At 48.0% G+C, this 17,530-nt stretch overlaps 1 protein-coding gene across 2 annotated transcripts in view; it reads right to left on the reverse strand.

Annotated features, from left to right (window-relative positions):
• Positions 1–17,530, reverse strand: part of SLC6A5 (solute carrier family 6 member 5) — a 66,037-nt gene that overhangs the window by 25,659 nt on the left and 22,848 nt on the right. For both annotated transcript variants that reach the window (XM_027072992.2, XM_053203380.1), the window contains 4 exons: positions 13,969–14,110; positions 11,319–11,451; positions 3,385–3,519; positions 1,572–1,675 (listed from right to left, as the gene is read on the reverse strand). In XM_027072992.2, coding sequence (XP_026928793.1) covers positions 1,572–1,675; positions 3,385–3,519; positions 11,319–11,451; positions 13,969–14,110 — 514 coding nt within the window. The remainder of the gene's footprint in view (positions 1–1,571; positions 1,676–3,384; positions 3,520–11,318; positions 11,452–13,968; positions 14,111–17,530) is intronic.

Raw genomic sequence — 17,530 nt, forward strand, 5'->3', positions numbered from 1 at the left:
CAATTAATCTCTGTTGTTCAGGCCACGCACTCTGCGGTATTTGTTATGGAAGCCCTAGCAAGCTAGTACAAAAGCTGTCTCCAACCTGGCCTCCGCCCAGCTCAGGCCCATTTCCTTCTAGCCTCCTGCATACACACCTTCTGTTCCAGTCCCACAGACCTGCTCCCACCTCACATCTCCATCACATTCAGTCTCATTCCCACGTCTAGCTGTTCCTGCCACCTGAAATAAACTCCCACCTCCCCTGCACCTGCTGAAATTTGGCCCAGTAGAGCTCTCACCTCCATGAAGCCATCCCAACCACCTCAGCTCACAGCTTAACTATAATCTTCTCCTCTTCATTCACAAAATATCTCATACATTATTAGAAAATAATAATAATGGCAGCTTCCATTGATTCAGTACCTACTATGTGTGCAATATTGTTCTACAAACTTTGCATACATTATCTCTTACCTCTCCATTTATATATAATATATATATATATATAATCTGCATTTTATAGATGAGAGAAAAGAGGCTCAGAGACATGAGGTATTTTGCCCACGTCTCACGTGTTAGTAAATGAAGTCATAACTCAAATCCAATTCCATCTGACTCTAGCGCTGGCTGGCTTGCTTCCTTCCTCCCTTCCTCTCTTCCTTCCTTCCCTCCCTCCCTTCTTCTGCCTTCTTTCCTTCCTCTCTCCCTTCCTCTCTTCCTTCTTTTCTATTTTAGATCAGCCCAACAATAGAATAGACTGTATTTTCTTATTGTTTGTCGTAGATGTATTTAACTTTCAGACATCATCTCCTCCAGGAGCTCTCCAGGCTCTCCTGGGTGGAGGTCTTTGGGCTTCCCTAACATCACACCATCCAAATATTCTCAATGTCACTATGTATCAGAATCTCCTGAGGATCCTCTCTGGATATATAGATTCCTGGGCACACCCCACCTCCAAATATTCTGATTAATAGATCTGGAAAGGGACTCAAATCTTGCATTGTTTTTTCAGCTTTACTGAGGTATAACTGAAAAATACAATCTGTAATATATTTAAAGTATACAACCTGATGATTTGATGCGCATATACATTGTGAAAAGATGCCCACCACATCTACTAACATTTCCGTGAATTAACATGCTCATCAACAGAGTTCTCTTTCCCCCGTACCTTGCTGCCTTTCTTACTGGGGTCTCTGGCAATGTATTTGCCAAGGGACAGTGACCATACTGCATCAGGGACCAGCATACAACTGTATCCATAGACTAGATAGCTCACAAATGACTATCCCGGGACACAGCCAGCTGCACAGCAACCTCTGGGGAGGCTCAACCCCATCACATAAAGAGCCACTGAGCTCATGTGTCAGAGTCGGCCCTGCAGGTTGGGGTCCAGGCCACCAGAAGCCGGCAGCTAGGACTTAGCAGGTGGTTCCATCTATGCCGGAAGCAACCCTCTGGCTCTACCTCAGGTTACGTGTGAGGGTATGGTGTGGCCTTAGGTGTCTGATGAGTCAGTCCATTGATTTGTTCCCAGACCTTATTCCCACTCAGCAGCCACCTCTGGGTTATCAAGTGCCTCCACGTACCTGTAGCAGTTGTTGTGGAATTTGTTGTAAGAAGAGAGAGTGATCAGGCCTCCCCATGCAGCAGACAAAGAGAAGAAAATCTGAGTGGCAGCATCCTTCCATACCTGGGAGGCAAAGGGGGAGAAGATCCAAGGTCACTGGAGGAGGGGAGGGGAGTCTCCCAAAGTCAGGGCCACATCATCTCCCCAGGGGGAAAGGCACACCAACACAAATGAGAAACATACATCATTTGTGCTGGAAGCCAAAAAGGGGCAGTAAATTCCCTGGGAGATTAAACCTCCATTCTAATCGAAGGAGAGGAAACCAGACTACACATACAGGTCATGCTTGTACGTCCTGCCACGTAGAAGTGAACAGAAGGGGACAGCCCTCTCTCTAGCTGCATACGTGCTCGATAAATAACCGGAACAGCAAATGTAGTCATGGGTACAAAAGAAATACCTTCTCAAACTGACGTCCTTACAGATTACAGCTGGTATTAAAACTCTAGCGTTCTACAGCTCCTTGCCTTAGTAAAACCATCTGGCCTCAGCACAGTGGATTGCATGGTGCCACATCCTCCTCGAACTTGGCTGACAACGCCTCTTGGTTCTCTTGGTGATCTCTCTTAATTGTCCCCATAAAACTCCAGATGGCCACTCAGGAGTCAGAGCTAGAGGTTTATGTGATTTGTACAATAGACCTCCCATCATTTTTATAAATTAAACCCAGTGTTTAAATTGTGCTTATAATGTGCAAAGAGAAAGTTCAATCCTGTGCTGGCAAGTGTGCACCTACATTCCTGAGTAACAAAGCTGTGGTCTCATGTAAAGACAGCCATTCATCGAGTGAAAGGACCCCCTCCCTGCATCAAGGGGGAAGTGCAGCTACGAGAAGATCATCCTATGATTTAGTTTCTGACCAATGATGTGAAAAACAAGTATCATGTGGAACTTCTGGGGTTTCTCCTTTATTTTAAGAGAGGGAGGGTACCTATTTCCACCTCTTACCGCACTCTCTTTGTGCTACCTGGAATGCTGGATATGATGGCAGGGGTTCTGGCAACTACACAGAAGTGAGTCACGTGAGGACAGAGAGAGAGGAGCCTGGGACTCTACGAAGCCACCCAACCAGTGCTTAACTATGTACATTGGGCCACTTCCGGGCATCAAAGGGAAAGAAAATTGTCTTGTTCACACTGTCATTACCTGGGGTTTTCTGTTACATGCAGCCAAACTCAATCCAAGCTATAGGTTCTTAATATACTGTGTATAAGCCAATTTTTCTTCAAGGTGAGGAAATTCACTTACCAGCCAATCACCCCCTCATTTGGAGGTTTTCGGGTTGGGAATGTGAGAATAGGATATGCCTGTACAGAATATGCAAAGAGGAAGTCCAAATGTGTGCTGGCTCCATGTGGGTGTGCCAGAAGTCTGCAAATGTGCCTGAGCCCTTTAAGTTATAATTGCTGTGGTTTGCCTAAGGGCTGTTATTTTCCACCCAGCAAAACTCCATTCCCAACACACTATAATTAGTACCCAATGAGTCGTGTGAGGTGGCCCAGTGCTATTACGGGCATTGCATTCTTCATTTTCGCCTGCACTTCAACCCCGGATACAGGACAGCTACGTAGGACAACCACTCCAGGGATCACAAAAAACCCCCAGCTGCCCACTTCTCGTTAAAGATTTCCCGAGTGCGTAATGGTCCTAGGCTATCAGGACCTTGTAAACGCGGACAGCGAGATACCCTGGGGGAGGAAGTCTGACCCCTTTTGTCAAACTGTCCCAGAGCGAGACTCATCCCTGGGGTGTGAATGAAAGCATAAGCCCACCGTGGCATCCGTGAGTTTCTCCCACTTAGGTGTGATGAAGTACCAAATCCCAGCACCAGCTCCGGGCAGGGTGACTCCTCGGATGAGGAGGATCACAAGCACGACGTACGGGAACGTGGCCGTGAAGTACACCACCTGGAAGAACCACGCGAAAGAGTGACCAGAATGAGCATGCCTGCAAGACGTGTCCATGCCAAAGAGGCATCAACAGAAGTGGAGGGTGATCTGTCATCTGGACACAAGCACCTGACGGTGAGGGCGTCACGGTAGTTGTCCCCAAACTCTGCCAGGGCTGGGGACACAGGGAAGGCACCGGGACCCAAGATCAGAAAGGACCAGAAATAAAGTCTGTGAAGGGACAGTGAAGGCTGTGGGTGAGTTGGCTGCAGTGCGGAAGGTTGGGGCGACCTTACCCCGCCCAGCTGCTGAGGGGACACCTCTCTGAGGAACTACCGAGGGAGGAAGGCTAGGAGCCTCCCTCCTCCCTAATTCCAACCCCACCCTCTACTTGAGGACCCTAACTAAATCCACCATTAGAGATGAATCTTTTAGCTTCACCTTTCCATCCTTGTTTATACAGACACCCTAGGTGAGGCAGCCTGGCCAGGTGAAAAGAGCATGATCTTAGAAACATTTAGGTTCAAATGAAATCACACGTCTGGCACTGAGTAGCCTTCAACAAGCTCATAAGCTCTCTGAATCTGTTTCTGCAACTATAAAGTGGACACAATAACACCTTTCTTTAAAAAAAAAATTACTTTGTGGATTAACTAGCATAGCCACTAGCATAGCCTGATTTAGAATGGATGGCCATTCAGTGCAGTGAAGCTCAACTAGTATTTATTGATGGCCTACTATGAACCAGGCACTGTGCCAGATGTTAGATGCATAAAGATGAAGGGACTCAGGACCTGCAAGACCCAGAGACAATGTCTGCACAGTGGGCCACACCATTTCACCTGGGACACTATGAATTCCGGGGGAAGCATTGTACTCAACCTGGGAGTTTACTAAAAGATTCACAGAGAGGCACCTGAGCCAGATCTAGAGGCCAAATACAACTTAAGGAGGTGAGATGAGGTAGAAGGTGGAGGGGGAAAGTGGGAAGGCAGTCGTGTGAGGGCAAAGGTCCAGTGACTCACTATTAGGACGGCACAGAGTGGGGGCTAAGAGTGACAGGGGCACTGGGAGGAGACCACACCATGGGAGGCCTTGAATGTCAGTCGAAGGACACTCCCGCATTCTGGATGAGAGGGAGGGACAGAGTGAAGAAACATTTAGAAGTAACATCAGCAGAACATAGGGACTGTGGTTTTGGATGGGGCTTATCTGTCAATCAAACATCTGGGTAAAGGAAGAGCTTGGGATCAGGATCCCATCCTACGAACCTGAGTTCAAATCCCAGCCCCATCACTTATGAGCTGAGCCAGCTGGAAAATGACTTAACCCCTTTGAGTCTCAGTGCCCACACTTGTGAAGCAGTGATAATGTCAGCATATTCCTCATGGGACTCTTGGAGGAGTACAATGGGATGATTCACACAAAGTTGTAGTGGAAACAGAAGCACCACTTCTGTCTTACTCGGGAATTATGCTAATCCTAAATTTAATAACACTGACAACCTTCTGCTCACAAGCCAGTTGAGTCCCCAGAATGCATCAAAAGATCTTACAAGGATGAGACTCCCCCCAAACCCTCTCTGACCCTTGACGTAGGTGCATACAGCCAGCTAGGCAAGCACTGTTGGTCCAGAGCCTCCCCATTCCCACATTCCCACCTGTAGCCCTCCCCCCAGGGTACCTGGGACCCCTGTTCCCTGGGAGAGAAACAGAGACACCACCACACACTGGCTGCACAGACTCCAGGACCTGGCGGGGGGCTCCAGAATGGCAGGACCAGCAGGCACTGGGTCTTCAGGGGATGAGGACTGATTAAGGGACTTGCAGAGGTGGGTTGAGGGAAGGTTAGGATTTTTTTTTTTAACATTTATTTATTTTCAAGAGACAGAGACAGAGTGCGAGTGGGGGAGGGGCAGAGAGAGAGGGAGACACAAAATCCGAAGCAGGTTCCAGGCTCTGAGCTGTCAGCACAGAGCCCGACGTGGGGCTCGAACCCACTAACCGTGAGATCGTGACCTGAGCTGAAGTTGGACACTTAACCAACTGAGCCACCCATGTACCCCAAGGGAGGGTTAGGATTGAGATTAAGATATAACTCTTGGGGTTGGGGCGCCTGAATGGCTCAGTCTCTTAAGCAGCCGACTTCCGCTCAGGTCATGATCTCACGGTTTGTGAGTTCTTACACTGACAGTGCAGAGGCTCCCTGGGATTCTCTTTCTCCCTCTCTCTCTGTCCCTCCTCTGCTCATGCTTTCCCTCTCTCTCTCTCAAGATAAATAAACTTAAATACACACACACACACACACACACACACACACACACACACCAACCTATCTCAGGGTCATTTCATTAAGCATTTGGGTAGATCAGTAAATCCAGCAAGGACCCCTGGTCTCAAATAGCTTACATTCTAGCTAGGATCTCCCTAGCCAATAGTGGTCATAATCATATTATCTGTGGCAGGTTACAAGGTAGAGAGTGTACTGGAGAAAAGAGAAAGTAGGGCAGGGTAGAAGGAGGGCGGGGTGTGCTGGGGAGGACAGTTGGGAAGAGGGCCATATTGAAATGGGCAGGGAAGGCCTCATTGAGAGGTTGGCCAGGACTTGAAGGAAGTGAGAGTGACCCAAATGGATATGTGGGAGAGCATTCTAGACAGAGGGAACAGCTGCAGTAAGGAGTGTTTCTGACTTCTAGTAACAGCAAGGAGGCCAGTGTGGCTGGCAGGAGCACAAGTAGGAGAGGAAGTCAGAGAGGTGGGGGTAGGGAGTGGGGACAGGTCATGTAGAGCTTCGTGGGGCCTTTACTGTGGGAAATGGGGAGCTACTGAAGAGATTTGGATGGAGGGGTAACAGATCTAACATTTCCAGCAGCATCCAGTTGCTACACTTCGAGTATACAGCAGGGCGCAAGAGTAGATGCCTGGCCAGGAGCTAGGAGGCTGGGCTGTACTCCTTGTCCCGGGGACCGTGATGACTCCACCCAGGGTGTTTCAGTGCCGCTGGGAGAAATGCTCAGACACCAGATTTTATTTTGCTGGAAGAGCTACAGAATTTCCTGCTGATTCAGTGTGGACCGAGAAGAGAGAGAGGAGTCAGGGATGAGCCCAATGTTTCTGGCCTCAGGAGCTGAAAGGGTAGAGCTGCCACTGTCCAAAAGCCGCAGGTTAAGGAAACAGCAGAAGCGACTGCTTCCTCTAAACCCAACCTAGCATCAAGGTCAACTCTTTCCTTCTGGCTACAGACCAGGGACAGGTGTCCTTTTCCTGCACTGCTGCCTCCACTGACCAGGGGGCCTCTGCGGCCTCCCCACTGCCCTTGCCTGGACAACATGATTACTAGGGGGCCATGGGGGAGGGCAGCCCACCTCCTCCCAACCCCACCAAATGCGCCTCTCTCTTTCCCCTGAAGCGAAATCCTTCCACACACAGACCATTGTGAAACCCAAAGGTATCTGACATCTCAGGAGAAAATCGCCTGCCTCAGGAGGGCTGGACTGTCCTCCAGGCTATGGGATGGGGCTGGGTGCAGGGATGACCCTGACCAGTCTGAACTCCCCATCCCACCAAGACAGCAGGGCAGTCCACAACTAAGGAATATCCGTTTCACCTCCTGACCACGGGGGCTAGTGGGAAGTGAGGATGGAAGGAGGCAGGGGAGAAGAGGTGATTTGGACAGCAGGGGCCAGCAGAAGAAAACCGCCAGACTGGCAGCAGTCTACCCAGCTGAGACACCTGCTCTCATCTGACTACGGGAGACTGCGTAGACACGACTGTTTCTGGAGTTCCCTCTACAAATCAGCTGTTAGTAGTCCCATTTTGCAGAAGATGAAACTGAGACTCAGAGTAAGTATTTCACAAGGGGTTAAATATCTCACTTAAGGTCTCCCAGCTGGAGCCAAGATCCACAGCTAAAGTTTTCTAATTCCAAAACCTTTGTTCTTCCCTCGAAGACCACAAGATCACAAGTGGGTGGGGCAGAGCTGGGACTAAGGGGAGGCAAGAGAAAGCACTAAGGGTGTAATATTTAAGGAGGCACTCACTCTCAGGGGCCAATCCCACACACGCAGGAGCCTGAGAGTGAGCGCCACCTTAAATTTTGCCACCCTAGGCACTTGCTGGCCTCACCCAGCTCCAGGCCCTGGTGTGTGGGAGGATGACGTCACTGCGGAGACGTTGATCAGGGTGAACTGAAAGGCCCACAGTTTGGTTTATACATCCTGGGGATTTCGACCCAAGTGTGAGTCAGGTGTACATGGAGGCTTTATGCACAGCTTGTGTTGGGGGAAGGGGGCTCAGAACACACTTGTTTTCAGGATGTATTGTCAGAGGAATTAAGCTCCAACGGTAACGAGTTATATTTGGCAGGAGTGGCAATGACTAGTTGATCTGAGCCTGCCGCCCAGACACCTGGCAGCATCCGCCTCGCAGCAGGAGCCCCAACCAGGTGGTCAGGTAAGGTCCCACCAGCTAGCTAATTAGGCTACTTTGTGTTGTTGCCATAACTCTCACGCAGAGCGCAGAGCGGCCCAAGGTCAGATGGGATGCATTTGACCTTCTGGCTGCCTGCTGTCACCCCTGCCCCTGGAATTCTAGCTCCTCAATGGGAGACCCATTCCTAGGAGATCTCCTAGGAAGCAGCAGGCCATTCTTGTCTCTGACGGCCCTGAACAAGAGGAACTGAGCTCCTCTTGCTGCGGGAGAAGGTGGATATCTCTGTTGCTTAGAAATGACAGTCTTCGTGGAATTTCAATCACAAAGGAGCCTGTCATAATGAGGAGCGTCAGCATTCACCTTGGCTTCCAAACGATGCTCCATGACCAATGTCTGCACACCCCAGGGCAGGGTAATAAATTGTGATTCATTATTTCTGGTGGCAATTCCTCATTTTAAAAAAATGATCAGTGATCCTTACTTGTTCTCCATGAAGCAGAGTGGTAAGTTAGCAGATCTAAAAGAAAAGCTTACCTGCTCAGGGCTCCTCAAAAATTCCCATTCCAGAAAACCTGTAAAATCTAGCACCAAGGACTAAATTCTAGCTATAACACTGTCCTAAAAAGTCATGGACTAACAAAGCTAACAGGGTCTTGGAGAATATTCAATCTGACCCTTGAGTTTGTAGATGTGGAAACTGAGGCCTGGATGCCTCTGTGACTTGCCCTCCTGGCAATGACAGCTGATGGTGGCAGAGATGGGGTGGGAGTACAAGGGTCCTGGCCCCCAGCAGGGGGACTTTTATCCCCTCTGTGCAAACGGATGGCTCCACAATTCTGCATCCCCATATCTTCCTAACATTGCCCCTCCTGGGGAAATGATGTTGTGTAGTGGAAAGAGTCCAGGCTTTAAAGGGAAACAGAGGTAGGTTCAAATCCCACCACTGCCACTTAAAAGCTGTGTGACCTCAGGCAATTTCCTCTACCTTGATGTGCCTCACCTTCTCTATACATAAAATGGGAATACATGTCCTTATTTATTCAATCTGCTGTTGTGCAGATCGAATGAACTAATGCGTGTGTAGCAGTTAGCATAGTGCCTGGCACACAGTGTTCCACAAAGCTCCCTTTCTCTTCCCATTTCCCCACCACAGCTACCAGGATGTCAGAGTGCTGCAGTGGCCCCTCAAGACATCAGTCATTCATAATAACAAAGATGAGAAAAGCTAATGCTAGTGAAGAGCTGACCAGATACCAGGTATTATACATATATGATCTCATTTAATCCTTGTAACAGTCCTATGCGGTAAGTACTGTTTTTCCCAATTTACAGATGCAGAAACTGAGGTTCCATGGGCCACAGAGTTGGTCCAGAATTACACAATGAGAAAGCGATAGGGGCAGGATCTGAACTCAGACTGATCTGACTCTAGAGCCAGCAGGCCATCCTTCCCCAGGTCACCAACAGGGCCACTGTTCTCCCTCCTCACCCATCACCTCTTCTCCTGCAGTCACCCCTTCTAGCTTATCCTGCTAGAGACTGTCTGCTAGAGACCTGTCTGGCCACTTCAACCAAGCTGAGGCTGTCCTGTCTCGAGTTGTAAGTGACAATCCTGCCAGTGAGATTTTGTTTGAAAAATACTTGGCCTCTCTTGCTAAGCAGTCACTTGGCTTGGTTCCAAGCCACAGAAGGCAAGGAGTTCGGGAACCTCAGGACACGCTGGCCATTGTTGTGAGGGTCATGTCAACATTTCCCCCATCTTCCTGCTGCCCTAGAAGAACAATCTAGTCTAACCCAGCAGGCTCCTTGGGAGTCATCTGATCCTAACTCTCATTTTACAGAAGGGAACACTGAGGTCAGAGGGGAAAACTGAGGTCAGCTCACCTAGCAAGTGTTCAGACAGATGTCTTAGACATCACCCAGGCTGATTGCCTTTACTCTAAAAATGGGGAAACTGAGGACTTCTGCAATAGTTAGGTTTCTGCTTTTCATTTTAGCAGAAAAACAAATAAAAGCTAAGAGCAAATCAGAACCTCAGCCAGAGCCCAAGCAGAGATGTTCCTATACAGCAAACACCATGAGAAGTTCCAAAGGACTAGAACCCAGGTCTCCTCACCCCCAGTCTGCTTCTCCCCCAACCTTATGTGATTTTAGGTGTACCAATTACCTCCTGTAATCCTGACAATCCTGTGGGGGTCTACAGTTCAAGTCCCTGTGGTCCCAGATTACAGGGAGGGCAGCAGAAAGAGTTGTTATCAAAAGGTACCTATGAGCACGACCATGCACCCAGGAAGAAGACAGACTCCCCTCTGTACTGATGGGTGCCAAGTTTGGGTGCCTGGTGGGGGGTGTGAGGCCTGCCTGGGAGGTGGGAGGTGACAAAGACTCATGTGCCCTTGAGGCCTGATCCTTCCAAAGTGGGTTGTTTGGATATCACCACCGTAAGCCCTGGCTGGGACACCCAGACCAAATCAACTCCACAAACCTATGGTCTGAGCCCACCACCACATTCTCATTCCTTGGGCCTTAAAGACACATCAGGTTTCATCCTAAGCCACACAAATGGACTCTGAGGATGATTAAGTATCATTGGTTATCATTGAGTGACTGGTTAACTGTTTAATGGGGTTCTTCCCAAAGCGGCAGGAAAATGAGGGAAAATAACATGACCCTTACAAGAACGTCCAGTGTTCTGAGTGTGTGTCCTGAGGTTTCCTGGACTCCTTGCCTTCTGTGCCTTGGAACTGAGCTCAGGGTGGGAATTCCAATGTCTCCAAAGGGCTGGCCAAGCCACTAATCAGCAAGAGCGGCCAAGGATTCACTCAACCAAAATCTCACCGTCAGGACTGTCCCCATTTAGTGCTCTGGGCACGCGGAGTGGAAGAGTGTTGGGCTGAGGGTCGCAAAAAGGGCGTGAAAAGTCCAAAATATGCTGGTGGGAGTGAGGAGAGGGAATCCACTTCACAATTTTGATCTTTTTCCAGCTTCTCAGCAGAAGCAATAACTGACCAGGCAGCCAGGCCAAGAAGCAAAAAGCAAGCGGCACTAATTCTGGAGTTTAGGGAGAGTGACTCAATCATGCGGGGTAGATCCCATCTGGTGAACAAAGTGGCAGCCCCTGACAGGAGAGGAAGGAAACTAATCAGCAACCACACCATCACTCAGGAGCTCTGTGTGTATTGGTCTCATTTGATCCTTAAAACAGCCCTGAAAGAAACATGCTATTTATCCCATTTTAAAAGCAAGGGTGAAGTCACTTGCCCAAGGTCCCAGAGCCACTCAGGGCCAAAGTCAGAATTTATCCCCACTTTCCTGGCTCTTTTGCGGCTCCATAACACAACCACCCCTGGGAGTCCCAGACTTTTAAAGATAAATACAAGTTCTCACTTTTCCTGAAGTCTTGATTCCTTTTGCCAGGGACGCATACACAATCACCCAAGCCAGGAAGAGGCAGAAGGCTAGTGGCCACCTGATCTCCCCAGGATATTCAATTCCAGCAGAAATCTTCAGCACAAAGTACCTAAGAGGTGGAAAGAGAGATCAGGGAGGGGAAGGAGGAGGGAGGGAGGTGAGAGTCTGCAGGCTTTTATCTCCCAGCAGAGCCAGGAGCCTTGAATAAACCCCAGCCACTCTCACCGTCCTGGTTAGAGACCTGATGAGATCAGGGTGAGGGATGTGCCGATCTGGGTTCAAGCCCATACATTAGCACAGAGGCCAGTTGGATTTACTGGGTTTCTAATTATGTTGTGGGAAGCCCATTATGGCCCTGGCAGCCTCTGAGCAAGGCTAAGTCAGCTCTACTGCCATCGGGAGCTGCCCCAGTACAAGTGCAAGTCCAAGGGCATTGGGCGTTCTGGCACAAGTAGTCCCCTCCCCCCCTCCTGGTGACACGAGGTAGCTGTAGGGACACTGAGTCATGATTCAGACAATCCCTTCAGCTCTGCAACGATCAAGTCCTGCACCCTGGATGAAGCTGCTGCGCTTGTAGCTTTCTGTGACCTGAACAAAGGGCCAGCCAGAATCCAGACTCGACGGGACTGCAGAAATGTCGACCCAGAGTGTCCTGACCTGCACAGGGACGTGAAGGTGGTGGCTCCACTCCTGGCCTAGCTGGCAGCGGTGCCCTCTGGCAGCTAGCGGGTATGCACTTGGGAGGCTATTTGGCAGCGCATAGCCCTGCTTTTGGGAACAGAGATGGCCATACTCCATGGTGGCACAGCCCCAGCCTCTTTCGGTCTCAACCCCTGGGGCAACCTGGGCTCAAGAGCTTGGTAAAAGTGGCCAAGTGTGGAACTGGCCTAGGCCCCCCCAAACTTAGGGACCATGTCTCCCAAGCAATAAAAAGTCCTCCCCCATGTCCCCACTCCCCAGATGGGTAAACCATCGAGGCAACCGCTCCACAGCATCTTGGCCATGTCAAGTAGCCCATGCTTTAATGAGGGACCTCCCAAATGGCTCCTGATAACAAATCCTCTTGGAAATAAAGACTAGTCCCAGAGAATAAGTAAAGACCACCAAAAACATATTCACAAATCATTGTACCATATACCTAACCACATGGATTATGTGATCAGACTTCACCTAACCACCAAGTCAAGACCCAGTTTCCCAGTGATTGGGGTGACCCACTCTCTCTGCTCCTACATTATCTTCAAAAGGGATTAGGTTATCATTCAGTCTAACTCTCACTTCTGTTCTGCAGGAAACAACCATGACGCCTCTGAGTGCACACAGGAGAGAGAACCTGGAATCGGAATTAATGGCTATTGGGAGAGGTAGTGGAGACCACTTCTTACTATCTAAGTAAAGGCCACAAACCAGGGGCCCACTGATATGGGGATTTCATTTGGCCCCAGTGTTTTATGTGAATGAATTTGCTAACCTCTAAAATGGGAGAGACACGTAAGAAATTCAGATTTTGTTTCCAACTTGTCTTACAGAATGCAAGCTCTGGCAGCACCGGCCTGCCTTTCCAAATGACACTGTCACCTGGAGCGGAGCAGCCTCCCTCTCACGTGGCAGACGGGCTCTCCAGTTTGCCACTGTCCCCACCATTCTCCATCATCTAGTTTGTATTTTAAAACCTCCCTGCCAAGCCCCCGGGGAACATCCGTGTTTACAACCCCGACATAAAGCTTAACTGGAGAACATTCCTTATTTACCCTCCACTGAACCCTGTCTACATTTATCTCCTTTAATAAATGATTTCATAAATTTTATTAAATCCTCCTATGGTGGCTAAGGATTTCCTACTATTCCTTAACTTCAATCCTCAAAGACTGAAAAAAAAAAAGAATGTAAAAAGTACAAAAGTAAGGCAAAACTGTTTTTAAAAAGAGAGAGAGAGAGTGTTCTTCTTTAAACTAAATTATGACTTGTTTTCTTACTTTTTGCCTCCCTTCCCAAGTTTAGATGGAAGGAAAAAAAAACAAATAAACAAGGGAGGCAAACAATAAGAAAGTCTTAAATACAGAAAACAAACTGAGGGTTGATGGGGTGCAGGGGAGAGGGGAAAATGGGTGGTGGGCACTGAGGAGAGCACTTGTTGGGATGAGCACTGGGTGTTGTATGTAAGCGATGAATCACAGGAATCTACCCCCAAAACCACGAGCACACTGTATACACTGTATGTTAGCCAATTTGGCAATAGATTATATTTAAAAATAAATAAAAATAATAAATAATAAAATAATAAAGTAAAATAAACAAAACCTAGTTCAGTGAAGGTCTGCTTCAGTCACGTTGGCTGAAGGTTTTGCAGTGTTCTGTCATCAACACCAGGAGTGACAGCAATACCAGTTCTGTTCCCAAGAGCATGCAATCACGTCCCCTCTCCAAAGCCAAGAAACACAACAATTTGCTCTCAGAAGTCCCACCAAGGAAGAAGACTTCCTCCCAGATCACTCGAGTAGGTACGGAGGGCGCAGACGGAGGCAGCTTATCCCTTGGACCACCCACACCTTGGACCACAACTTGAAAATTCATTAATTCACTGGGTTTCCCTTAGAAAGTTTATTTAAAAAAAAAAAAATCTTACTTGAAGTATTCTTCACTTCCACTGACAAACGTCTTATTGGCCTGGCTGGTGAAGTTAACCATTGTCAAGTTGGGATAGGCAGTCATGCAGAAAGTGGAGTTCTTGATCTGTATTTTGGGATGGTCGCTGATGACACAGGAATCTGTTTAGAAGAAGATGGGACAGAAACACAGTGAAATCTGTACAGAAATTACACACATCTCTCTCCTCTCTCTAGCAACTGAAGAATAAGAGCCAAAAGTATTTGCCAAATGCTAGAGACTAACCTGGAAAGTGTTACCTGAACAAAGGTGCATCTGTCAGGTGCAGATGAACCCCAGGATTATGTTTTAGTCATCTCAGAGCCCCCAGGACCCACAGCAGTGCCCTGTGCTAACAAAACTTGTCATTTACAGAGAACTCCCTACGTGGCAGGAGCCATGCTACACATTTTGCATGGTTATCTCATTAATGTTCACAACAGCCTAAGGATAAGTGCTATTACCTCCATTTTTTCCCAATGTTTATTTTTATTTTAGAGACACACACAAACACACACTCACTCTCTCTCTCTCTCTCTCTCTCTCTCTCTCACACACACACACACACACACACACACACACACACACACAGCGTGAGTTGGGGAAGGCAGAGAGAGCAGGAGACACAGAATCTGAAGCAAGCTCCAGGCTCTGAGCTGTCAGCACAGAGCCTGACGCCGGGCTCAAACTCACAAACCACAGGATCATGACCTGAGCCAAAGTCAGAGGCTTAACCGACTGAGCCACCCAGGCACCCCTATTACCTCCATTTTTAAAGTGAGGAAAAAGGCTCAGAGGAGTTAAGTAACTCTACTCAAATCACACAGCCAATAAGGAAGAGCATCGGGATTCAAACCCAGATCCTAGGACTCCATAAGAAACAAATGGCTTGCAGAAACGAATCTGTAACTGAAATTTGAAAATTCAAATCTGCAATCTGAAATTGAATCAGACATAAGCAAACCTTCTGAAGGACTACCACAGGAGGCTTACTAATGAGTTCACCTTGAACCCGCCACCTGGCACATGGCTGACAGACGGTAAGTGCCTTAAGATACATGCTGCATCTGCCTCCCACACACATACATGGGTTTGAGGAGGCAGAGACCATGCCATGTGCTTGTAAGCCTGCAACAAGACCTAACACGGTGCTTCTCAACTGGGGATGAATTTGTCCCCCACGGGGCACTTGGCAATGTCTGGAGACGTTTTTAGTTGCCATATCTAGGGAATAGGATGCTTATAGGCATCTAGCGGGTACAGGCTACTGATACTGCTAAATATCTTACAATGTACAGGCCAGCCACCCACAACAGAGAATTATCCAGTCAAAATGTCCAGGGTTTCGAGGCTGAGAAGGCCTAACCTAGGGTGGGATGGGGAGGGGGGACTCACCACGTGGATCATAGTAGGTCAGGCACTCCGCTGGACACTTTAACAAGGACTATCCCATGAAATCCTCATCAACCTTGGGAGGTGTATATTAGTATGCTCATTTCAAATAGGAAGAAGCTGAAGTCTTTCTGACTATATTACAATGCCTCTCTGACAGCCTTATAAATACCCATCACTTGGCAGTTTAAATAGAGTCCACCAGGATACTGTTTTATCCCCAAAGATACTATTTTACAAAGGAGTGAAAAGTAACGATAACAATGGCTAACACAGGGCACATACCATGTACCTTTGTAAGTGCTTTATATGCGCGGACTGATTCAAGCCTCACATCACCCCTATGAGGTAGGTATTGTCATTGTCTATGCTGCAGATAAAGAAACGGGCACAAAGAAGAGCAGGTGCTTGCCAAGGTCATACAGCAAAACCAGGAGGCAAACAAGCATTCTTTCTTTGGGGGCCATGCTCTTAACCATTGTACTGTGAAGCAAAGAGCAGGGATCGTAGATTCAAACACCTTCATAAACCAGGCTGGTGACACAAATGACGAAGGCATAAAATAGAGGGTGATAAGGAGAGGTGGGGACTCTGGCAAACCAGAGGATACTCCAGACAAACGGGGCCATGCCTTTTCCTTGTGTTCTGGCAAAAGATGCAGAAAATTTGGATATTTACATGAAATCTCTCCACTTTATTTTTTTTTAATTTTTTTTAATGTTTATTTATTTCTGAGACAGAGAGAGACAGAGCATGAGTGGGGGAGGGGCAGAGAGAGAGGGAGACACAGAATCAGAAGCAGGCTCCAGGCTCTGAGCCGTCAGCACAGAGCCTGACACGGGGCTTGAACTCACAAACCATGAGATCATGACCTGAGCTGAAATCGGTCACTCAACCGACCAAGCCACCCAGGCGCCCCATCTCCACTTTATTTTTTTACATTTATTTATTTATTTTGAGAGAGAAATAGAGAGTGGGCGGGGGGGGGGGGTTGGTGCAGAGTGAGAGAGAGAATCCTAAGCAGGCTCGGCACTGACAGTGCCTGATGTAGGGCTTGAACTCACGAACTGTGAGATCACGACCTGAGTGGAAACCAAGTCAGACGCTCAGCTGACTGAACCACCCAGGTGCCCTGAAATCTCTCCATTTTAAAATGTTGGAAATAAGGTCAAATTATTTTTAGATATCGTGGACCAAACTACAACAAAAAAAGAGGACAGGGCCACCTGAATCTGGTGCATGGACTCCTAATGCATGCTACCTGTGGAACAGTAAAGTGGATAAGACTATGGGTTCAGAGGCTCCTCTGCCCTGAGAGTTTAGAGGAGTTAGAGGAGTCCCTTTATCTGTCCAAGCCTCTGTTGTCTGATAAATGTTATATCTAGCTTACAAGATTGTTGTAATAACCAAAGTAAGTGATATCAGGAATGAAAAAAAAAATCTCACAATGCCTTGAGCGCTGCTGGACTCAATAAATTTTAGCCATAACTCAGTCATCATTGTCATACATTTTTATGGGGTGGGCATCTCTAGTCCTCAGTGACATCTCCCACAATCTCACTGGCCAGCCATAAATCACCTACCACTTCCCGCTCGTTCCTCCAGAATATCTCATTATATCATATAAAAACTTTTAAATAACAATTATAAGACTCTCTTCCCTGATTAGTTATTTTTCTTTAACGTTTATTTATTTGTGTGTGTGTGTGTGTGTGTGTGTGAGAGAGAGAGAGAGAGAGAGAGAGAGAGAGAGAGAGGGAGAGCATGAGCGGAGGAAGGGCAGAGAGAGAGGGAGACACAGAGTCAGAAGCAGGCTCCAGGCTCTAAGCTGCCAGCACAGAGTCCGATGCAGGCCTCGAACTCACGGACTGTGAGATCATGACTTGAGCAGAAGTCAGACACTTAACTGACTGAGCCACCCAGGCGCCCCTCTTCCCTCTGATTAGTTCTTTAAAACAGGGTTTTCAACAGCAGTACTACTGACTTTTTGGACCAGATAGTTAATTCTCTGTTGCCGGGAGCTCTCCTGTGCATTGCAGGATAAACAGCATCGCTGACCTCTGCCCACTAGATGGCAGGAGCATCTCCGCCCCTCCATCAACACCCCACCACCCTCGTTGTGATAACCCAAAATATCTAGAAACATTATC

Source organism: Acinonyx jubatus, chromosome D1, assembly GCF_027475565.1.
Source record: "Acinonyx jubatus isolate Ajub_Pintada_27869175 chromosome D1, VMU_Ajub_asm_v1.0, whole genome shotgun sequence".
Taxonomy (NCBI): Eukaryota; Metazoa; Chordata; class Mammalia; order Carnivora; family Felidae; genus Acinonyx; species Acinonyx jubatus.